This window comes from Protopterus annectens, chromosome 10.part0 (genome assembly GCF_019279795.1).
Source record: "Protopterus annectens isolate FY-2018-M chromosome 10.part0, PAN1.0, whole genome shotgun sequence".
NCBI lineage: Eukaryota > Metazoa > Chordata > Ceratodontiformes > Protopteridae > Protopterus > Protopterus annectens.
In genome coordinates this window covers 517,712,645-517,738,602 of record NC_056744.1, presented here as the reverse complement: position 1 = coordinate 517,738,602, position 25,958 = coordinate 517,712,645, and the positions used below count along the sequence as shown (strand labels likewise).

The following is a 25,958-nucleotide window of genomic DNA, read 5'->3' as shown; positions in this document are numbered from 1 at the left end:
CAACTGAAAGTATCTTACTGAAAATATCTGCAAATTTTTTATAAAATTCCACTGTCAAGCCATCAGGACCTGGTGATTTATGTGATTTCATATGCTGAATTACATATACTATTTCTTCTTCAGATATCGGTTTAACCAAGTCATTTTGAATGTCCTCTCCTATTGTTGGAAACTAGATTTTTGGAGGTTTTCTGCTTCTGTGAATTAACCGAAAGTTAAATGGTAATTGTTTAAGAATGCATAATGCAAAGTTGAAAGAAATGCTCATATTCACATAGTATTTTTCCTATCGTTTATTAACATTGTGTGAAGAAAAGAAATTATTGTTTCTACTGTGCTTTATGTTAATTTAAGAATGAAATATTGTGTCATATAAGTATGTCAGTCCTATATAAATGATTCAAAGATCTCTTCTGTGCAGAACCTTAGGGATCACTGCTCTGGCAGACTGTGTTTTAATGAACACGGTGAAGAGAACTACAGTCCTAACTAGCTGGTAGTGCATGTGTTTGCCCTTAGCCATGGCAAATTATTTTCTTGAATCACACACATCTGTAATCAAGACATAGCCAAGTTAGATTCTGAATTATACTGAATATTAAACTTTGAATTATACTGGACATTAAAACACCTAGCAAAAAATGACAACAGAAAATAATGCCATACTAACTACACTCATATATGCTTTGCTTTTTATGTATTTGCTGGGGAGCTGCCTAAATGCCCAGCATGTACAACAACTGAATGTGGTTTACTGTGGCTCACTCTAGTAACCCAATTAACAAGTATATAATTAGCCATAGTAAAGAGCCCTTTGTATCATCAAAGGCAGTTCCATGCCTAAAGAAAAAACAAATCAATTCAGTCTGTATCTTAAAAGTATACTAAAACTGACTTAAAAATGTTATAATTTTAATGGGGAAAAAAGAAAGATCAATGAAAGATCTCTGTCCCAAAAATAACAAATTGTTCAACATTTGTGATACAGTCCAACAGAATTAGATTTTGGCATTTCCCTATCAGTGCTAATTAATATTTACTATTAACTTTGTATGTCAGAATTGTTGTCAGATTAACTGATATCATTGGCATAGTGGCTGTAATGCTGACTATGGCACAGACTACACAGATATTAGTTCCATACCCTATCCTGAGGGAAGGAAGTGGTCCTTATCTTCTAGTGAACATGCAAGTGGTAGCCCTGGAAGCAGATTCTTGACACAGGACTGGCTGAAAGTAGCACACTTAGATACTGTTAAGGAGCAAAACAAGTCTGTGTGCATTGCATGTCTGATATGCAGGGCCATTCAAAAGTGCCTGAGCTATAACCTGCAAAACCCCTCACTGGCTATCATCCAGGACCATAAAACCTATTACTCACTGCTCCAACAATAAACTGGATACAAAAGTCTGTTTTTATGAGGGGTACTATGATGATGGGTAAAGAGGAATACATGAGTGAGTTTGTCTCTGAGGACTTATTAATCAGTCAGATTATGTGGGGCAACATTTTGCTGACAAGCTGTAATGGCATAGCAGTCATTTAATATAACAACATTCTTTGTGTTTAGTAAGGTGATGAAGCAGGCTTTGCCCTTTGCAAGAAGGATGTGGGAAGTTCTCCCCCCTTCAGTCAGGGCATTTCTTATAATTTTTGTTCTGGAAAAGTTGTGAAAGTAATGAAGCTGAATGACTACCATATCAATTAAAGCTTTTCACTTTTCTCTTAGAAAATGTAACTGCTACCACTGTGTAGTACAAATGACTTAAATACATAACAGACGTTTTTACATAAAACAACATGCTTTGAAAATAAAGTATTCTGACCGCTCAGAGAAAGACTCAGTATCACCTTTTTTCTTTTGTTTGTCAAGGAACTGAAATAAACAAGACAACAGATGGGTTATTTAAAATAATGGTTCATCCTACAAGTGCAGTGTGGACAGAGGTCTACTTCATAGTCCCAAAGCACTGTGTATCATGGATGGTCTGCCATGAGTGCCCTTACCCCCATGTGGTAGATTGCTATAAAGCTTTTAATAAATTGTGCAGTGGAAGGGCAGGTTGATTCATGAGGCTTTGTCTCATGTATCCCTCAATGTGTGAGATCTCTGCCCCTAATTTCCAGTCATTAAGTGTGCTTCCTCTGAGTTTGTACTAATTTGGAAAGATATATTATCCTTTCTTTGAATCTATATGATATTAGAGTTAGGATGCATAGAAATTGTGAGTACAGGGACTGTATGAATCATAACCGCAGACCCCGTGCAAACCCATTTTAAAGTTGATTGCTTATTACTATACAATAGTCAAATTTATTTATTTATTTATTTTACATTTGTTTACCAGGAAAGTCTGACTGAGCATAGATTCCCATTTACAGCAGAGGCCCAGAGAGTAAAGCTCCACAAAGATTATTACAATGAATACAGTACATACAATACACATTAATAAAGTACAGTACAGATAGATGCAGGAATATATGATGTGTAGATCTTCTGTCTGAAAGAATCTGTTTGGTAAGTCAATATAGACTTGTGGAAGCTAAAACCCCTTACACAACTTTTTAAAAGTGAGGAAGGAAGCAGAGACATTTATTTAGCACGTGCTTAGACTGTTCATAGCTTTTTTTAAATAACACTATTTTGTCATGACATGGAAACATTATTAGCAGTTACTAGATGTATAACAAATATTTTAGTATTTTGGCTGTGAAATAAACTTATAAATGACTACAGTCTACATAGCTAGCAGTTAATAGATGAAACTTAAGAAAATGGTTGTTAAGAGAGAAAACCATAGTGGCACAGCAAGCAGACAGCTAGGAGATTATGTTTAGACAATGACATAATGCTCCATTTATAATATGCCTGCCTTTTAGAAGTAATGTTAGTATTATTTATTGGAGGACTGTTTACCTGAATAGAAAAACATTTCTAAGGGCTGACCTGTGGTTTTCTTATTACCGTATCCATGCTTCATCTACTGTAATGGTCATTGCACTAAAAATAGTTAACCAGATTGCAATTTCATTCAAACCACCCTAAGATGCTGCATTGACCCTATAATAATTTCCAGGAAAAAATACTCACCTCCCACCAGCACAGACTATTTCATTTTCCTATTGTTGGCTAGTTAGATTTATGTCTTACTATTCAGGAATAGCTCTTCTCTGTTATTCACTTAAAGTTCTAGGATGTCTTAAGTTAAAATCTAAACTTCAGTTCTTTCACTTAATCTTTGCATTTAATCTCTTGCTTTGTAACATAGCTTTCCTACAACAAATTTGATGTGTTACATTACACTAAGAGATTCCTATTCATGTTAAGCTTAATTTTTACAGTCTGGCAGGAACAAGAAAACATGATGATCATTTCTATAATCATTAACGTAGAATTTAAGCTCCATCCTCCAACTCAGCCGTCTTTTCCATTAAGGTATTTAATAGACCAAACAAAGAAAGTACAAAACAAATCCTAAAATTAAGCTCAGGATCATGGGCCCAGCCCAGTCAAGAATACAAAATTATACAGAATTTATTCACACTGAAAAAAGCCAGATAAAAATGATCTTTTAAAACAATGTCAAGCGCTTTCAACTCTGACTATTCAGAGATTTTATTAAGATAAAATAGCCACCAAGAAGGCTCCTTTTAAATAACACTCCCCCTAACCTAATCCACCAATAGGGATGTTCAGACCATCAAGCATATTAATCAAAACCCCCATAGGAAAATTAAGCTGGCATGCAATGAAATACTGTCAAAATGAACACAAATTACATAAAATGTGTAAAGGCAAACTATATATAAAAACCTGCATATATTACACTCCATCATTCCTAAATTTCATAAAAACCATTTAAATAAATAGCGTTCGAAAGACATGCATGAATGGGCGTGCCTTTGTTGAAGGTTGGGCGTCGAGCTGGCACCTCGGCACCATAAAAATCTACTGTCAATCATTAGCTGACCAGAGTTCCGCTGTGGCGACCCCTTTCCGGGAAAAGCCGAAAGAAAAACAACAACATCACAACAAATTGTTAAAAGCACATAAAACTGAAGTATATATTACCCAAGTTTTGTGAGACTTTTTTTTATCATTCAACTCCATGATACTGTACTCAAAAAACATATATATATATATATATATATATATATATATATATTGTGTATATACAATATATAATATATATATATATATATATATATATATATATATATATATATATGTATAGACATATACAGATGGTACTTAAAAATCAAGTCATTACCTTTCTAGTGCTTTTAATTTCAAAAAGCATGTCATAGAAAAGGAATCATTATTGCCCAGCCATTGAGTGGCATTAGTTCTCAGTTGCCACAAGGCCTCTTGTTTTTCAAGTTGTAGAGGCCAGGGTCCCCCCCACAGGTCCATGTGAAAAGGTTCAATAATACTGAACTTGAATGAATGACCCTCAAATTCCTTATGATGCTTGGCCAAAGCATTGGTGTCCTCCTTTAATCTAATATCTCTTAAGTTCTCATAAAGACATTTTAACTTTCTCTTGGTCTTCCCTATATAAAAAAACAGGACAGGCCTTACAAAAGGCACAATACACCACTTTGTCTGTCCGACAGGAGCATTTCTGTTTCAGTCGTACTGTCACCCCATTAATATTGAAGGATGATCCCTCCATTATGTAAGCACAGTAATTACAAGCACCACATTTCCTCATAGACCCGCCTTTTGTCCTCTAACACGGGCCCCCAAAATGTTTTTAAGACAGCAACATTTCCTATACACAATAATGGGTTTCTCACCTACACATTGCCTTATATCGTTGCATGAGGACACAGACACCCAGTTCATCTGTAAAATATTAGCAATCTGCCTACTAGCCATATTATATGTGGTGATAAAGGCAGACTGAAAATTAACTGTCGAAAAAACACAAACCCCAAGGCAGCAGCTCATGGAAAAACTAGTAGGACACGGTGTAATAAGAAATACCAGCAGTGAATTCTTCCAACAAAAAAGAACTAGTAGTCCAAGAAATGTCAAAAATTCTCATTTTTATTCCACAAAGTCAACAGAGTTTAGCACTTTCATTCCTATTGGAACTTCATCAGAACCCAATTTAAAAACAACGCATTCATATTAATACCATCTTAAAACCAATTAAAACAATCACATGTCAATTCCTTCCGATAGAATCGGTTCGACTTCATTTAAAATTCAATTGCTTTAATTTTAAAATGGGAGGTAAAGATAAAGTGTCATTCAGACCTGGAAAATATGTTGTGTTTAAAACAATTTGCCACTTCAGTTCAGACATGTCCAAATCCTCATCAACCACCCTCCCTTGCAAATCATTGACAACTCTCTCCACTACCATAAATTGAAAAGAGTGGGTGGGATTTTTACTAATATGTCTATATAGTGCATTGCTCAACTTACAATTCCTGATGTCTGCACTATGCTCGTACATACGATCACACAACCTTCTCATAGTTTTACCTATGTAGAAACTTGTACATAGGTTGCACAATGCCAAATAAACAAAATTTTTTGTGCCACAATTAAATCTCCCCTTTACATAATAAGTGGCATTCCCCACTGTAAAGTGGTCAGTAGTCATAATACCTGAACATTGTGAACACGCTCCACATTTTCTAGTTCCATTAATTTAAATATTATTACAACTATTACAGTGCCTAACTTCCAATTTCTGTTTTAAAGACACCCCCTTTCTGTATACAAATGTTGATTTACTACCCATAATTTCTGTTATTTTGCTATATACATCTGTATAACTAGCAAAAATATACCAATTTTTTTCTATTATATTTTTAATAGCCCTGCTGTCCAAACTGTAAGTAGAGATGAATCTCTTGTTATTGACCCTCTGTTAGTAGCCACCATAGTTGAACCATCATTTCCCAATAGTGGTAAAAATACCCCATTTTGTCTTTTTCTAACCACTTCGCTCTTTAGTTCTTCTAAGAAAACCAATGGATATCCTCTTTTCATAAACATGGACAGAACTCTATCACATTCAATCATAAAATTGTCCATGTTCGATACCATATGTGCCACCCTCACCAGCTGACCCTTGACAACAGCCTTAACAAAAACTCCACAAACATGTTGATGGAGAGAGGTCAAAGACAAGTTCAATAGCAAGATTTTTGGATTTAAACTTGAAAAAGGGTATAGGTTATATAAAACAGATATGCATGGACTCGTGGGCTTTTTTGACAAAGATAAGTGAGACAACTTTTAATCCCGATGGCATATTTGTTACTATTGATGTTAAAAACCTATTTTCTGTGATTCTTCCATAGGGGTGGTTTGGACTATTTTGAACAACAACAACTGAACAAAGTATTTAAAATGACAAATTGGAGAACAGCTGCAATGGTTAACTTGATGGAATTGGTTCTTAAACACAATTATATATATTTTGAAGGTCAGTTGTATAGGCAGGTTATGGGGATGGCAATGGGAGCTGCTTGTGCCCCCATGTTTGCTAATTATGTTATGGCCAAGTGGGAAGAAATATTTGTCCTGAATAGTCCTTTTGCCCAATGTTGGGGTTTGTATATTAGGTTTTTGGACAATATTTTTCTTTTATGGAATGATACCATTGAAAGATTGGAGCAGTTTCTTGTTTATTTGTATAATACTGTGGAGTTTTTATCTTTTTCATCACATTTTAGCAGTGAATATATCCACTACTTAGATATTGCACTAAGGATAGAACTGAGGGGAACGCAATGAAACCCAACGAACCTTGGATCCTGGTGTGTAAAGTTCTCCTTTATTAAATAGCACCAACAAAATCCGCATACAGCAATTCAACGACAAGGACTAAGCGCTTTCACCCTAGTAAGTAGGGCAACTTCAGAGTAATGAATGAACACTACCATCATCCTTCTATAGCAACCATTTCACTAAATTAAACCTAATTAAGGCTTACATCATTAAACTTAATTAATTGATTAACAATCAAGTTGAAAAAGAAGAAGAAAAGGAAAAGAAAATGAAAATGAAACTAGACTCACAGTTACTTCCCTTAATCAAATACATAAACATGAAAAAAAAAATATATATATATTGTATATATATATATGTATATGTATATGTATATATGTTGTGTACAAGTAAATATAGGTGTAGGATGTTCAATATTAGTTAAACATCTATATTACTTAATCATTCTATTTAATGTTGATGTATTTTAGCAGCATAAAATGTGTTGTTGAAATGTCTTTAAACTATAAGCTATAACATTATGGCATCCGTGAGGACTAATAAAAGATGAACATAAGATATATAACTTATGTTGTATATGTTTATTGTAAAAATATTAAAATGTTTCATGTTGTGAAACTCTCACAGTATCACTAAATGTAATTTATATTATAACATATGTATTAAAATCAATAATCATAATCAAAAATAATATAACAATATCAAAATAATAAAATTGTTACAATTATCATAATGTTAAAATTAAGTTAAAAAATTATGTTAAAAAATTATGTATATATATATATATATAAAATTAACAAAATTCATGTTAAATAATTGTGAAATTGTATAAATATTAATAATTATTAATAAATACAATTAAATTCATAATATAAATATTTAAAATTCACAATATAAATATAAATATTTAAAACCTGCCATAAATATATAAATTAAATATATATGCAATATAAATAGTAACATAATAATCTAATATAGTTAACCATTTAATTAGATATAAATAATAACATAATAATTTAATATAGTTAACCATATGAATAAATACAATTAACATTATAAAAATTATAAAATTTATAAAAATTAGATGGTGTGATGATGTCGAAAAGCATCATTAAATATTAAATACTAATTATCAATTATCAAAATATTAATATTAGTTATTAAATAAACATTAAATAATTAAACATTTAAATAAACTGCGATCTAAGCTTTAATATGCTAGATATAGAAATTTGTTCATTAATGCCAGGCAACATTGTGGCATTTAATCTAAGTTGCCACAAACATTCCTTTGCTTCTAATATCATTTTTCATCACCACCATTATTTTCTTTGTTATATGTTCTATCAATAATAAAAAATATAAATCTTTTAAAATTACAACAATTGATACTGTGGTTATATAGAGCACTAGTTGTTTTATGTTTTTTTATATCACGTAAATGTTCACTAATGCGTGTTTTAAGTTTTCTAATAGTTTTTCCTACATAAAATGCATGACAGGCAGTACAGGATGCTACATAAACCACCATTTTTGAATTACAGTTGCATAGCCCTGGGCATCTAATAGTCTTAACATAATTGTAAATATAGAGGTAGGGACCATCATTAATAAATCTACAAACATGACATGCTCCACATTTATTCATTTTAGAATTTTTATACACATCATAATTACTATGCTGTTCAAATAGATTTTTTAAGTTTCTACCTCTACTAAAAGTTATTTTAGGTGTATTTCCTATTATGTCCCTAAATTCATGATTTAATTCAAAGACACTAGTCCAGGCTTCATGTATAGCATTAACTATTTGTTGAGAACAATTATTAAATGGTAAGATAAAAGTGTCATGTCTTGAAGTAGGTAATTTCATGATTGTATTATTGTCAGAGGCCAAGGAGATAATTGGTTTATATAGTGTACTCCTTTTAGATAAAATTTCTCTACTCATCTCTTGAACAATATCAACAGGATATCCTCTAGCCAAAAACATATTTGTAATTTTCTCCAATTCATTTTCAAAAACTACTTCATTACTGACAATTCTTGACAATCGAACCATTTGTCCTTTAACTAAATTCTTTTTTTGGTGCATAGGATGACAACTGTCAAAATGTAAAAAAGAATTCAAGTATGTTTTCTTCCTGTAAATACCTGAATCAAACTTATTATTATCCAAACAGAGCGTGATGTCTAAAAAATTGACATTGTTAACAAACACATGACTGGTAAATTTTAGAAAACTCGTAGTTTTACCCAAAAAAGTAACAAATGCATTGAATTCATCTTCAGATCCTTTCCAAAAAATAAGGATATCATCTAAAAAGTGTAGGTATAATAAAACTTTGTTCCAAAATGTACTTGTAGTAACGTATTCAGACTCCCAATAGGCTAGAACCAAGTTGGCATAAATGGGGGCACACCTGGCCCCCATAGCTACCCCCTTGATTTGTCTGAAAAAATTTTTGTTGAAGAACAAAAAATTGTTCTCCAAAACCAATTCTAACATCTCAGTAAGTAATCGGTTTTCAGGACTGTTATGTTTACTATATTTATTTAAGCATGCTTCAAACATCTCCAAACCTTGATCATGAGGAATAACTGTAAATAAATTGATGATGTCCACAGTAGCCATTAAAAATTTGGTTCTAAAATCAAAAGTATTCATGAATTGTCTAATGATATCAAGACAATGCCATGCATCTTTTATAATATGTGGTATGGAATTCAAAATAGGTTTACATTTGAAATCAATATAGGCAGCCAATGGTTCTGTCTTTGATCCTTTGGCTGACACTATAGGTCTAAACGGTGGATGGTTCATGTTTTTATGAATCTTGGGGATCCCAAATATGGATGGAGTAATTGGGAATTCAACTGAAATAAAGTTGTAAGTTTGTTGATCTATTCTCCCATCCATCAAGAATTCATAAAACAGCCAATCAATCTTAGTGTATGCTTGATTGATCTCATTTCTACTAACTTTTTGATATGTTTCATTGTCTTCCAACATAGTGGACATCCTATTGTTATAATCAGAATTAAGCATAATGACTACTCCCCCACCTTTGTCCGGTTTCATGATTCGATATTTGTCTGAATCCGTAAGTTCTTTAAGACAAAACTTCTCTGGTGGTGTCAAATTACTCTTATTAACATTATTATATTTTACAATTCTTCTAATTTGTGATTCACATAACTTTTCGAAGATCTGAATCAAACAATTTTGTGGGGGTATGAAAGTACTATGGCATTTAAGACTCAAATGTCTGGAGCTTTGCAATGGATCTCCTGTATTGTGAAAAAATAATTTTAAATTTAAAAGTCTAGTATACATTTTTAAATTTGTCAATACCTTACCTACATCTAATTTGAATGTAGGTACAAAGGTGAATCATCAATTTATTTACAGTTATTCCTCATGATCAAGGTTTGGAGATGTTTGAAGCATGCTTAAATAAATATAGTAAACATAACAGTCCTGAAAACCGATTACTTACTGAGATGTTAGAATTGGTTTTGGAGAACAATTTTTTGTTCTTCAACAAAAATTTTTTCAGACAAATCAAGGGGGTAGCTATGGGGGCCAGGTGTGCCCCCATTTATGCCAATTTGGTTCTAGCCTATTGGGAGTCTGAATATGTTACTACAAGTACATTTTGGAACAACGTTTTATTATACCTACGCTTTTTAGATGATATCCTTATTTTTTGGAAAGGATCTGAAGATGAATTCAATGCATTTGTTACTTTTTTGGGTAAAACTACGAGTTTTCTAAAATTTACCAGTCATGTGTTTGTTAACAATGTCAATTTTTTAGACATCACGCTCTGTTTGGATAATCATAAGTTTGATTCAGGTATTTACAGGAAGAAAACATACTTGAATTCTTTTTTACATTTTGACAGTTGTCATCCTATGCACCAAAAAAAGAATTTATTTAAAGGACAAATGGTTCGATTGTCAAGAATTGTCAGTAATGAAGTAGTTTTTGAAAATGAATTGGAGAAAATTACAAATATGTTTTTGGCTAGAGGATACCCTGTTGATATTGTTCAAGAGATGACTAGAGAAATTTTATCTAAAAGGAGTACACTATATAAACCAATTATCTCCTTGGCCTCTGACAATAATACAATCATGAAATTACCTACTTCAAGACATGACACTTTTATCTTACCATTTAATAATTGTTCTCAACAAATAGTTAATGCTATACATGAAGCCTGGACTAGTGTCTTTGAATTAAATCATGAATTTAGGGACATAATAGGAAATACACCTAAAATAACTTTTAGTAGAGGTAGAAACTTAAAAAATCTATTTGAACAGCATAGTAATTATGATGTGTATAAAAATTCTAAAATGAATAAATGTGGAGCATGTCATGTTTGTAGATTTATTAATGATGGTCCCTACCTCTATATTTACAATTATGTTAAGACTATTAGATGTCCAGGGCTATGCAACTGTAATTCAAAAATGGTGGTTTATGTAGCATCCTGTACTGCCTGTCATGCGTTTTATGTAGGAAAAACTATTAGAAAACTTAAAACACGCATTAGTGAACATTTACGTGATATAAAAAAACATAAAACAACTAGTGCTCTATATAACCACAGTATCAATTGTTGTAATTTTAAAATATTAATATTTTTTATTATTGATAGAACATATAACAAAGAAAATAATGGTGGTGATGAAAAAATGATATTAGAAGCAAAGGAATGTTTGTGGCAACTTAGATTAAATGCCACAACGTTGCCTGGCATTAATGAACAAATTTCTATATCTAGCATATTAAAGCTTAGATCGCAGTTTATTTAAATGTTTAATTATTTAATGTTTATTTAATAACTAATATTAATATTTTGATAATTGATAATTAGTATTTAATATTTAATGATGCTTTTCGACATCATCACACCATCTAATTTTTATAAATTTTATAATTTTTATAATGTTAATTGTATTTATTCATATGGTTAACTATATTAAATTATTATGTTATTATTTATATCTAATTAAATGGTTAACTATATTAGATTATTATGTTACTATTTATATTGTATATATATTTAATTTATATATTTATGGCAGGTTTTAAATATTTATATTTATATTGTGAATTTGAAATATTTATATTGCGAATTTAATTGTATTTATTAATAATTATTAATATTTATACAATTTCACAATTATTTAACATGAATTTTGTTAATTATATATATATATATATATATATATACATAATTTTTTAACATAATTTTTTAACTTAATTTGAACATTATGATAATTGTAACAATTTTATTATTTTGATATTGTTATATTATTTTTGATTATGATTATTGATTTTAATACATATGTTATAATATAAATTACATTTAGTGATACTGTGAGAGTTTCACAACATGAAACATTTTAATATTTTTACAATAAACATATACAACATAAGTTATATATCTTATGTTCATCTTTTATTAGTCCTCACGGATGCCATAATGTTATAGCTTATAGTTTAAAGACATTTCAACAACACATTTTATGCTGCTAAAATACATCAACATTAAATAGAATGATTAAGTAATATAGATGTTTAACTAATATTGAACATCCTACACCTATATTTACTTGTACACAACATATATACATATACATATACATATATATATATACAATATATATATTTTTTTTTTCATGTTTATGTATTTGATTAAGGGAAGTAACTGTGAGTCTAGTTTCATTTTCATTTTCTTTTCCTTTTCTTCTTCTTTTTCAACTTGATTGTTAATCAATTAATTAAGTTTAATGATGCAAGCCTTAATTAGGTTTAATTTAGTGAAATGGCTGCTATATAAGGATGATGGTAGTGTTCATTCATTACTCTGAAGATGCCCTACTTACTAGGGTGAAAGCGCTTAGTCCTTGTCGTTGAATTGCTGTATGCGGATTTTGTTGGTGCTATTTAATAAAGGAGAACTTTACACACCAGGATCCAAGGTTCATTGGGTTTCATTGCGTTACCAGTGTTTCGTTTGTGGATGTTCAAGATTAGAACTGTGGGGAAGTTTGTGTCCAACATCTATAAAAGACCTACATTCTCCAATACCTATTTGCACTTCACCAGCTGGCATCCCATGCACCAAAAGAAGGCTGTTGTCAAGGGTCAGCTGGTGAGGATGGCACATATAGTATCGAGCATGGACAATTTTATGACTGAATGTGATAGAGTTCTATCCATGTTTATGAAAAGAGGATATCCATCGGTTTTCTTAGAACTAAAGGGCAAAGTGGTTATAAAAAGACAAAATGGGGTATTTTTACCACTATTGGTAAATGATGGTTCAAATATGGTGGCTACTAACAGAGGACAGAGGGTCAATCCACCTTGGATCCTGGAAACTACCGTCCCATTAGTCTGACAAGCCTTATCTGCAAAGCCATGGAGCCGTATTATCATGGGACTTATAAACAAAGACATTGGCAACCTTCAAACACTGGACCCCACCCAGTTTGGGTTCTTGAAGGGCCGATCTTGTCTCCTGAACCTGATTGACTTCTTTGAATCAGTCTCCAGAGCCATGGACAAGGGTAAGGTGGTCCACACAGTCTATCTTGACCTTGCCAAGGCCTTTGACACCATCCCCCACTCTGGAATCATAGATAAACTTACTAAGCTGGGCATTAATCCCTACGTCACCCAATGGGTTGCAAACTGGCTAACTGATAGAACCCACACTGTAAAAGTAGCCAACTCCAAATCCAGCTCCAGACAAGTGACAAGTGGAGTACTTCAGGGTTCAGTCCTGGGACCGCTCTTGTTTGGCATCTACTTCTCTTAAGTACAGGCCAACACTAAGGGACTCTGGCTAACAAAGTTCACAGATGACTGCAAACTGGGAGCCATTATTGAATCCCCAAATGATGTGGATACTCTACAAAAGGGCCTTACAGAAACAGATGCTTGGTGCCAGAGCCATGGGCTCAAGCTCAATGCCAAGAAATGTGTAGTCATCCCATTTGGCGAAAAACATGTATCTGTGAATTACCATATAGGTGGCAGTACACTAAACACCAAAAGTGTGATAAGAGACTTAGGGACACAGGTGGACAGTGGTCTCACCTTTGATAACCACATCGCCACAACAGTCAGGAAATACTTCTATGTGGCACAACTCTTCACTAAGGGCTTTTCATCCAGAAAAAAGGAGGTCATTGTTCTACTGTACTCATCCCTCATTAGACCCATTATAGAATACAATGCCCCGTTTGGTATGTACCTCTCAAGACATCTGCAACAACTGGAAAGGCCTCAGAAATACCTCACTAAAAGAATCACAGGCCTAAAGCAGATGCCCTACGCTGACCGCCTTAAAAAACTCCAGCTATACTCTGTCGCATATCGTCTACTCAGAGGCAATCTCTGCTTAACATACACGGCCATGTCAAACCCAGAGCTGTTGGACATGCTCCACTTAAAGAAATCCCAATCCCTCAGAGCCACACTCTCCAGGGATCTTAACCTTGTCATCACAATAAACAAAACATGCTGGAGGGATAGATTCCTGACGCAGAGACTCCCCAGAGTCTAGAATAGATTGCCCATACATGTCAAGCAGAGTGCCTCTTTGGCCCTCTTCAAAAGGAACCTTGACGATTGGATGGGAGAAAGGAAATTCACCCCAGGGATCATGTCAGTCGCCCTGCTAGACAGGGGTCCAGGGAAGTAAACAGTGTGGGAAGAAATAGCAAGGGAATTGTTATGGCTAGGCTTGTATAGGCCCTAGGACTGATAGCCTAGTACCAACCTATGAACCTAATAACAAAAGTTTCATCTCTACTTACAGTTTGGACAGCAGGGCTATTAAAATATAATAAAAATATAATAGAAAAAAATCGGTATATTTTTGCTAGCGATATGGATGTATATAGCAAAATTACAGAAATTATAGGTAGTAAACCAACATTTGTTTACAGAAAGGGGGTGTCTTTAAAACAGAAATTGGAAGTTAGGCACTCTGATAGTTGTGATAATATGCAAATTAATGGAACTAGAAAATGTGGAGCGTGTTCACAATGTTCAGGTATTATGACTACTGACCACTTTACAGTGAGGAATGTCACTTATTACGTAAAAGGGAGATTTAATTGTGACACAAAAAATGTAGTTTATTTGGCATTGTGCAACCTATGTACAAGTTTCTACACAGGTAAAACTATGGGAAGGTTGTGTGATCGTATGTACGAGCATAGTGCAGACATCAGGAATTGTAGGTTGAGCAATGCACTATACAGACATATTAGTAAAAATCCCATCTACTCTTTTAAATTTATGGTAGTGGAGAGAGTTGTCAAGGATTTGCAAGGGAGGGTGTTTGATGAGCAATTGGACATGTCTGAACTGAACTGGCAAATTGTTTTAAATGCAACATATTTTCCAGGTCTGAATGACACTTTATCTTTACTTCCCATTTTTAAAATTAAAGCAATTGAATTTTAAATGAAGTCTAACTGATTTCTTTTGGTAGGAATGGACATGTGATTGTTTTAATTGGTTTTAAGATGGTATTAATAAGAATGTGTTGTTTTTAAATTGGGTTCTGATGAAGTTCCAATAGGAATGAAAGCGTTAAACTCTGTTGACTTTGTGGAATAAAAATGAGAATTTTTGACATTTCTTGTGCTACTAGTTCTTTTTTGGTGGAAGAATTCACTGTTGGTATTTATTACTACACTGTGTCGTACTAGTTGCTCCACGAGCTGCTGCCTTGGGTTTTGTGTTTTTTCGACAGACTGAAAATTAACATTTCTTATCTTGTTTTGCACCCCAAGAACTCCATTAGAATTTATGTCCACGTTACTTGACTGGGGATGAACCACATTAATAACCTGATCTGAGACACAAAGATGAAGCCCAGACTGTGCATAAGAATACCCCAAGTGTTGGAAGATCTGGGCATAGGGGGCGTGGGAGTGAGGGGTCAATGCCAGCTTAGAGATCCTGAGTGTAGAGATTAATTGTGCTGGCCAGCCAATATCACATTAGAGAAGGGGCTGACAGGTAATGAATTGGGCCATAGACCAGGTATATGAGTTTCATACAACCAGGCTGGTGATGGTAGCCCTCTGCAATATGTATATGTGGAAGTATGCGCACAGTTGGGGTGGGCATAGCTGGGTCTCCCAGAATGACAATATTCAAGTCAGCTGCTAGTGGGCAAGGAAAGGGTCATAGCTTAAAAAGCCTTGATGGCTTACAGAATGACAGATCTGCAATTGTCTGTTGTCTCTCAGGGAATGAAGGGGCCAGGAATGACTCAAACACTGAGGGCAACAATCAGGCTAATACATCTCAGGGAGCAGATGGTTAGCAGACAGTGGAGTACAAAAAAATACTGAAGTCTGCCGGGACTGTACAGAATCTGACGGTTTTACATGTGAATACCCTGGGGTCTACTGTAGAAAAGATTTTTCTGTTTCAGTACTAATATTTGTGGTGTTTACATTACTTTGGTCTTTGGTATACTACAGTAGTAAATTAAAAAGAAAAAAAGTTATTTTTCTCATCCATTAGTTGTAGCTGAAGAAATATGTTGTCATTATTTGATTGTCCAATTCTTTACCACAGGTAAAACATTAAAGTAATACAAACATTTGCGTTCAACCCAGAAACCAGGCTGTAATGAATATAGTTGCATAACGTATTTATTTATTATCATTTTTTTTATGTTACATATAAGCTTTGCATCTACACTTGCTTTTATATCCCACTAAAATCTAAGGGTGTAAAAAAAGGTAATGACTCGACATGTCTTTTAACAGAACGAGAAAAGAAATATAAGGTTAAGAAAATGTTTTTGATGTCAGAATTGAGCATTCCTTAAAAACTGCTTATTTGTTACTACAAGCAGAATACTATCTGGACTCTAACTGTAAAAAACTAGTTAATTTCTGCTGTGTAACTATAACAAATAACTGCTTGTCATAAGCTGAAGTAAAACTGCTTTTCTAAAGTTGTTTAACTTTTCTCTTGGCTTTTAGGTATTTGGGAACATCAGGATAGACGACAATTCACAAATCAATCGTCATAATAACTTCAGGACATTTTTTAGCTCATTAATGCTTTTGTTCCGGTAAGCATTTTTATTATAAGTTATGACAGTGTATTGCAAAGCCTGGAATCTATTCATCATATTAGTTTACATATTTCCATACTCTAATTTTGCATATTTTGAGTCTGAGTGTCTTGGTGTGTGTGTGTGCGTGTGTGAGTGTGTAATTTACATATATATATACATATATATATATATATATATATATATATATATATATATATATTTTTTTTTCATAGTATAGTAATAGGCTATCTGCCCTTATAAGCCTAGCCAAAGTGTATGTGGCTTTCGCCACCCCATGTAATGATACAAAAGAGTGCAATCTAAATTAAATTTAGTTTACTGTGCCTCTATCTAGCAATGACACAGAGATGACCCCCAGGGTAAACCTACGATCACCCATCCATTTGTCCAGATTTCTCTTGAAGAGAGTCAGTGAGGGGCTCTGCCTAACATGGACAGGTATCCTGTTCCACAGTGCGGGAAGCCTCTGGGTTATTTATCTGTCCCTCCAGCATGTCCTATTCATATTTGTGCTGAGGTTTAGATCTTTAGCTCTCGTGGCTCTGATGGATTTGGATTTTTTGAAGTTGAGCATGTCCATTAATTCTGAATTGGACATGGTCTTGTACGTAAGGCACAGATCACCTCTGAGCAGGCGGTATGCTACTGAATAGAGCTGGAGCATTTTCAGTCTGGCAGCATATGACATATGCTGGAGACCCTTGATCCTCTTGGTAAGGTACTTTTGGGGTCTCTTCAGCTGCTGCAGGTGCCAGGTGAGGTACATACCAAATGGTGCATTTTACTCAATCATAGGGCTGATAAGGGAGGAATATAAGGGTATAATGACATCCTTTGATCTGGATGTGAATCCCTTCATGATAAGGTGGGCAAGGTAGAAGGTCTTTCTAACCACTTTGGCGACGTGGGTGTCAAATGAGAGGTCACTGTCAACTTGGGTCCCCAGGTCTCTGATTGCTTTTTCCATACTTAATGGATTACTACATATGTGGTAATTTGTGGGTACTTTGTTTTTTCCAAAGGGGATGACTATACATTTTTTGGCATTTAGTTTAAGGCCATGACTCTGGCACCAGTCGTCTGTTTCTGTGAGGCCCTTCTGGAGGATGCATGTGTCAGCTGGTGTGTCGACTATGGCGCCTAGTTTGCAGTCATCTGTGAACTTTGTCAGCCACAACCCCCCTATGCTTGCCTGCACATCTGAGAAATAAATGCCGAACAAGAGGGGTCCCAAGACAGAGCTCTGTGGGACTCCACTTGTGACTGGCTTAGAGTCTGACATAGCTCCAGCTATTCTGACTTTGTGGGTTCTGTCCTTTAGCCAGTTTGCAACCCATCTTGTGACAAACGGGTTTACATTTAAGCTGTTGAGCTTGTCTATGATGCCTGAGTGGGGTATTGTGTCGAAGGCTTTTGCCAGATCCAGGTAGGCTGTATGAACTGCTTTGCCTTCATCAATGGCTCTAGTGACTGTTTCAAAAAAGTCCATCAGGTTTAAAAGACAAGATCTGCCTTTTACAAAGCCGAACTGGGTAGGGTCAATTGTCTGTAGGTCCCCGATGTCTTTGTTTATGAGTTCCATAATGATCCTTTCCATAGCTTTGCAGACCAGACTGGTCAAGCTTATGAGGCGGTAGTTTCCAGGGTCTGTAGAGGTGCCACCTTTGTGGAGTGGGGCCACTGTAGCTGTACACCAGTGTTCAGGGACGTATCCTGTAGCAAGGCTAAGATTAAACAGCGTTCTTATGTGCGGGTTCAGCTCCTCTAGGAGTTCACATAGCACGCAACCCAGGACACCGTCAGGTCCCATGGATGCTGTATTTTTAGCTTTGCTGAGGGCAGCTCTCACCTGGACCTCTGAGATTTCATGGAGGTTGCATTCAGATGAGATATTTATTTGTCTTTTGGGGGAGAGGGAGGGGAGAAATTTGCACTGAACCTGTCTGCCAGTATGTTGGCAATATCTGTGGGTTCAGTGTATTTTTTGCCATTATGAACTAACTCTGCGCATATCTGAGGGTTTCCGCCCAGGTTTCTAACATAACTGAAGAAGGCCTTGTGATTATCTTTAGTGTCCTTAGCGATTTTTCTCTCGAAGTTGGCCTTTGATGATTTTATTAGCGAACGTAGTTTTTTGCTAGTGCTGATCAGGGATGCCTTCCCTTTATGGGATTTTGCTCTGTCTTGCAGTAGCTTCCTTCTCTTGTTATAAAGTTTGTTTATGGCTGGGGTCCACCAGATAGGATGCCTGCCTTTGGTGGAAAGGGTCTTGGTTTTATTTGGGATTGCATGATCCATGCATTCTTGGAGATGCCCGTAGAAAGCATTTGTGAAGGATTCAGTAGTGTGGGATGTGGTTTCCACTGGCCCAGGGGGCTTGAAGGATACCATTTCAGTCCTAAGGAGTGTAAAGTTGGCTTTTGAGAAGTTTCTCACTGTGGTCTTTTGTGCTGGGGGTGAAGGAGGGATATGAATATCTAGGGTTATTAGTTTATGGTCTGATCTCACTAGTGAGGGGTATACTTCCGGTGTTGAGCATTTTGTCCCCATGTTTGTGATGATCAGGTCAAGTATATTATTTCCCCTTGTGGAGGAGGTGACTAGTTGTTCCATTGCATTTGAGTTGATGAATTCCAGGGACCTTTGGGCTAGGGTGTTGGGGCTTGAGTAATGCACCCAGTCTATGTTTGGGTAGTTGAAGTCTCCCAATATGATGGTATTTGGTGAGACATTCATATTCTCCAGTGTCTTCAGGAAGGCTGAATGGAGTTCCTGAGATTGCGAGGGTGGTCTGTAGCATGCTACAAGTTGTATAGCAGTTTTGCCTACGGTTAGTTGCACATGGATGGTCTCCGATGCTCCGTGCATTGCCACTAACCTGGAGGTGTGGGTGTTTTTAATGAATATGGACACTCCCCCTCCTTTTGTGGTTCGGCCCAGGTTTTGGGGCCGAAATGCATGATACGAGGTATAACCTGGTAATGCTGGGGTGCTCTCAGGAGCCTTGAACCAGGTTTCAGTTACTGCACAGACATCGATGCTCTCCATACTGAGGAGTGCTTCGAGAGCCTGCATCTTGAGATTTAGACTTCTGGTGTTGAGCAGCATTACCCTTAGTTTTTTTCCTTTATTGTTTTTTAAGGTGGTGGGTTTGTCTTTTGAGCCTTGCCTAAAAAAGGTACTATGGGGGTGGCAAGAGCCTTAGCCAATATCCGGAAGCCCAGTGGTGACAGGTGCAAGCCGTCCCTTGTGAAGCAGCGTGGCTTGTCCAGCATGTCATCCCAAGCAGACAGACATTGGATCCCCCTAGAATGACACCAGTAATTGAGCCAATTATTAAAGCTGATCATCTTGTCTTTGTATTGTGGCATCATTCTTGGTGAGGGCAAGATGCTGCTCAGGGTCAGGGTCATACCGGCCTGGGCTACATAATCAGAGAGCTCCTCTATGTCTCTTTTCATGTAGTCCAAGGAGGTACGTCTCGGGTCATTCATGCCAGCGTGGACAATGACGGAGTCATATTTGTACTTGCTTTGGAGTGACCTGAATGCTTGTGTTATGTGGTGGATCCTAGCTCCCGACAGGCTGCTCACCATTACCCTCTCTTTGTTCAGCCTGGTAAGCAGGACGTCAGTGTGTCTGACTATAGAGTCACCTATTACTAGTGTATCAGGCATGGTGTTTTGCCTTAAGGGCTGTGATTGTTTGGCACACTGACTTTGTGTACTATGTGTTGCTTGTGCAGAGTTTTGAGGTGGTGTTTTCTTGGATGTCTGCTTTGGGAGCCTCTGTTGTTTCGGTAAGTTTTTTATTAAAGCCTCCGAGTATGTCTTTGTGTTACTATGTGTTTGGTTTGCAGTTGTGGTTGGTTTATGTGAAACTGGGTTTGTTGTGTGTGTGGTTAACTTCTCCTCCTGTCTGGTCTTGCTAGTCCTGTGTTGAGAGAGTTCAGCCTCCAATTTGGCTATATAGTTGCATCTCTCACAAGTGTTTGTGTTTGTTGGGAGGAGGAGAGGGTTGTCTGTGTACATGAGACAATTGTAACATTGTCTCAGGATTCCCAGATTAACCAGCTGAACTGGAGAGGACATCACTAATATGCCACTCGACATGCCAGAATAGTATAAGGGGGTAATGTGTAACTGGGTCAGAGAGAAGACTTTGAAGGGAAGTGGGTATAGCACGGGTTGTAGGTGGATGTAGTGCTTACGCTAGTTTAAGGGTGCTTCACTTAAAAGAAAGGTTTTAGGAGCAAGTGCTAGGCTTATGATAAAGCGAATATACTGATTTTGTTGAAAGTAGAGCTTTCTTAAGGGAAAAATTGAAGTGCAGACTTGGCGGAGCCAGGAATAGTTTAAGCCTGTTTAACCGGCGCTGCGTTATGCGCACAATCGCGCAAACATGCATTTTAAACAGGGAACTTTAAAAGAGCTGGAAATGGTCCAAAATGACCAATTACTACAAGCTCTTGTGCTAAGGTCACTGCTTCAGGGACAGATAGGCTGCTCAAGGCTCCCCACTCCTACTGGTGAGCAAAGAAACTACCTTCTATCCAAGTAAGGCAGTGGACAACACAGGAACTACACCACAGTCCAGAATACAGCAAAGCCTGTATACTGGTCTAAACTAGTCAAGAAAGGCGGGAAAACAAGGATTTTCTTTTTGTTTTTTTTTTTGTTTTTTAAGTTAAAAAGTACACAGAAATGCAGGAAAAACAGTAATAAATCACTTACACAGGCTAGCTCACTTTAGTGGGTAGCCTCAACAGTTAAATTTAACAACAAACTTTCGACCAAATGTAACTTTAAGTGCAGATAATGTACAATGCAAAAAACAGGTAATAAAGCAGTATAAAATTGTTCAAAGTAAGAAAAGGAAGGTCTCTCAGGTAAAAACAGCAAAAAATACTTAGATCAGGAAAGTAGTCGCTTTTCTCAGTTCTCTGCTGCTAGCACCACTCTGCAGGACCATGAGGAGCTGTTTCTGAGTAGTATAGCCAGAAAAAACACTCAGGGGCGGATTTTAAACAGGGAACTTCAAAAGAGCTGGAAATGGTCCAAAACGACCAATTACTACAAGCTCTTGTGTGAGGTCACTCCTTCAGGGACAGATGGGCTGCTCAAGGCTCCCCACTCCCACTGGTGAGCAAAGAAACTTTCTTCTATCCAAGAAAGGCAATGGACAACACAGGAACTACACCACAGTCCAGAATATAGCAAAGCCTGTATACTGGTCTAAACTAGTCGAGAAAGGCGGGAAAACAAGGATTTTTTTTTTTTTTTTTTTTTTTTTAAGTTAAAAAGTACACAGAAATGCAGGAAAAACAGTAATAAATCACTTACACAGGCTAGCTCACTTTATTGGGTAGCCTCAACAGTTAAATTTAACAACAAACTTTCGACCAAATGTAACTTTAAGTGCAGATAATGTACAATGCAAAAAACAGGTAATAAAGCAGTATAAACTTGTTCAAAGTAAGAAAAGGAAGGTCTCTCAGGTAAAAACAGCAAAAAAATACTTAGATCAGGAAAATAGTTGCTTTTCTTAGTTCTCTGCTGCTAGCACCACTCTGCAGGACCACAAGGAGCTGTTTCTGAGTAGTATAGCCCTGTTTCTGAGTAGTATATATATATATATATATATATATATATATATATCTATATATATAGCTAGATATATATATATATATATATATATATATATATATATATATATATATAGATATTGGTCCATGTCACATGACTGAAAGCTCAAAACACGGAAATTCATTCAAGTCCACAGTCCCGAATGTTCAAAATACTGAAAACTCATTTGACTGAATTTCAGAATACTGAATGCTTACAATGCTGAATTGCAAAATACAAAATGGCAGTGTGTACAGTACTTTAAGGTAAGTAAAGGGTATATGCCCTTTTCCTGACTGTAGTGCAATCCCGGAGTTAGTATATATAGTTTGGGTAGTTTGGTTTTATATCATCTGGTGTCTGTTAATAAGGTAAGTAAGTAGTTTTTAATTTTGGAAAGAGTTAGTCGGTGTTGTAAGTGTGCATTTTTTATTTTATAGTTTTCATTTTGTGTGAGAAATTGTTGGTGATATTTGCACAGTTTATTTGGTATTATGAACCTAGGTTTTGTGAATGGTAATGTTATTTGTGATGAAATGTTTGGTATTCATAGATGTATACATTTTATTTTGTTATGTTAAGCAATTCACACGTGAAGGGAAACACACGTTGTGTCTATGGCTAAATAGTTTGTATTTGCAATTCAGCATTGTCAGCTTTCAGTATTCTGAAATTCAGTCAAATGAGTTTTCAGTATTTTGAACAATCGGGATTGTGGACTCAGTCAAATGAATTTCAGTATTTTGAGCTTCCAGTCATGTGAAGTGAACCCATATATACTCATAGTGTAGGAGAGAAAGAGGGATAATATATAGGAATTATAGAAAATTTCAAGACAGCTGTATTGCAACCATTAAGCTTTGCCGATACCCAGCCTTAAACTGTAAATCTCACCCCCTCCAGTCAAGCCTCAGGTGAATTTATGACGGAAGAAAGTGTACCACTCCACTTGATCTGCACAGGGATTCTATTCCAGAGGTGTAAGAGATGCTGTGTAGTGAACTAATCTTTCCACCTTCCTTTATTAACCTGTTGATTAGATGTTATTGAAATGGTATTATGAAATACATAGACATGTTCATAGGTAGGTACTAGGTAATTGGCCCTAGAGCTTATATAAGCCTGGCCAAAATGGTACCCTGGCTTTTGCCACCCAAGAAAATTATTTTCATGTGCCCTTGTTGAGCAGAGCCACCCAGGATGAATTTCCTATTTCGAATCGAATCGAATCGAATCATCAAGATTTTTCTTGAAGAGTGCTAATGAGGAGCTTTGTTTGATATAGATACATAGTTTGTTCCAGAGTATGGGAAGTCTCTGGGACAGGAATCTATCCCTCCAGCATGTTCTGTTTATTGTGGTGACAAGGTTTAGGACCCTAGAGCATGTAGCTCGGAGGGATTGGGATTTTTTTAAGTGGAGCATGTCCAACAGCTCTTGGTTTGACATAGATTTGTGTTGTTAGGCAGAGATCGCTTCTGAGTAGGCGATAAGCAACTGAGTAAAGCTGGAGTTTTTTATGACGGTCTGCATAGGGCATCTGTTTGAGGCCAGTAATCCTCTTTGTGAGGTATTTCTGCGGCCTTTCCAGTTGTTGTAGATGTCTTGTGAGGTGCTTACTAAAAGGGGCATTGTACTCTATAATGGGTCTAATGAGTGACGAGTAAAGGGGAACAATGACCTCTTTTTTCCTGGATGAGAAATCTTTTGTGATGAGGTGTGCTATGTAGAAGGATTTCCTGACTACTGTGGCAATGCGATTATCAAAGGAGAGACTACTGCCCACCTGTGTCCCAAGGTCTCTTATACTTTCTGTGTTAAGTAGACTACCGCCTATGTGGTAGTTCATGGGTACAGAGTTTTTACCAAAGGGGATGACAATGCACTTTTTGGCATTGAGCTTGAGGCCATGGCTTTGACACCACTGTCTCAGTGAGGCCCTTTTGTAGGGTGCCCACATCATTAGGAGTTTCGATTATGGCTCCTAATTTGCAGTCATCTGCAAACTTCATTAGCCAAAGACCTTCTGTGTTAGCCTGTACTTCAGAGAAGTAGATACCAAATCATCTAGGACCCAGGACTGAACCCTGTGGTACTCCACTTGTCACTGGTCTGAAGTCAGATTTGGAGTTTGCTACTTTCACAGTGTGGGTTCTGTCAGTGAGCCAGTTGGCAACCCATCTTGTGACTTGGGGATTTATACCTAGTTTAGTGAGTTTATCTATAATTCCAGAGTGGGAGATGTGTCGAAAGCCATGGTGAGATCTAGATAGGCTGTGTGAACCACCTTACCCTCATCTACGGCTTTGGTGACTGCTTCAAAGAAATCTATCAGGTTTAGGAGAAATGATCTGCCTTTTACAGACTCAAACTGGGTGGGGTCCAGAGTTCGCAGATTACCAATGTCTTTGTTTATAAGTTCCATGATGATACATTACATGGCCTTGCAGACCAGGCTCGTCAGGCTAATGGGGTGGTAGTTCCCAAGGTCTGTGGTGGCTCCCCCTGTTTGGAGTGGGATAACCGTCGCTGTGCCATTCAGTGGGCACAAAGCTTGAGGTGAAGCTATGATTGAACATGGTACTTCGGTGTGGTGCCAGTTCATTCTGTAATTAATGTAGAATGCAGCCTGGGATGTTGTCAGGTCCCATGGATGCTGTGTTCTTGGCTTTGGAAAGTGTAGTTTTTACCTGTGCAGCTGTAATTGCAGGAACTTTGCATTCTTATGGTATAGAGATGGGCCCTTTAGGGGGTGGGGGGGGTGTAAAGTTAGCACTGAACCTATCTGCCAGGATGTTGGCAATATCAGTTGGTTCTGTATATTTAGTGCCATTGTGCTGTAACTCAGAGCACTATGAGTGTAGCCATTGAGATTCTTGACATAGCTATAGAATGCTTTGTGGTTGTCTTTAGAATCAGTGGTGATTTTGTTTTTGTAACTAGCTTTGGGGGATTTTATGAGGGATCTCAGCTTCTTACTGAGGATGACCAGGGAGTTCATTCAATCATGGGATTTTACTATTTTTTGCAACAGTTTCTTTCTTCTGTTGTAGAGTTTGTTTATGGCAGGGGACTACCAGATTGTCTTCCTTTTTTTGGAGAATAGCATCTTGGTTCTGTTAGGGATAGCATGATCCATGCACTTGTGTAAGTGCTTATAAAGTGCATTTGTGTAGGATTAAACAGTCGTGCCTCTATTGTCCATCTGCATGGGTGTAATGAAGTTCGCCACTTCTGTCTTGAGAAGTGTGAAGTTGGCTTTGGAGAAATTTTTTATGGTGGTTTCCCTAATGGGGGGTGGGGGTGGGATGTGGATGTCTAGGGTGATTAGCTTGTGGTCGGATCTGACCAACGAGGATTTGACTTCTGTTGTGGAACACCGGTCACTTATGTTGGTAATGACCAGGTTTAGAATATTGATGCCCCTGGTGGGGGTGTGG

General features: G+C 36.4%; 1 protein-coding gene across 4 annotated transcripts in view; it reads left to right on the top strand.

The window, feature by feature from the left end:
• The window catches only part of LOC122813204 (voltage-dependent R-type calcium channel subunit alpha-1E-like), a 4,399,719-nt gene that overhangs the window by 3,720,388 nt on the left and 653,373 nt on the right, over positions 1 to 25,958 (top strand). For all 4 annotated transcript variants that reach the window (XM_044085387.1, XM_044085385.1, XM_044085384.1 and 1 more), the window contains one exon: positions 16,797 to 16,888. In XM_044085387.1, the coding sequence (XP_043941322.1) occupies positions 16,797 to 16,888 (92 nt within the window). The remainder of the gene's footprint in view (positions 1 to 16,796; positions 16,889 to 25,958) is intronic.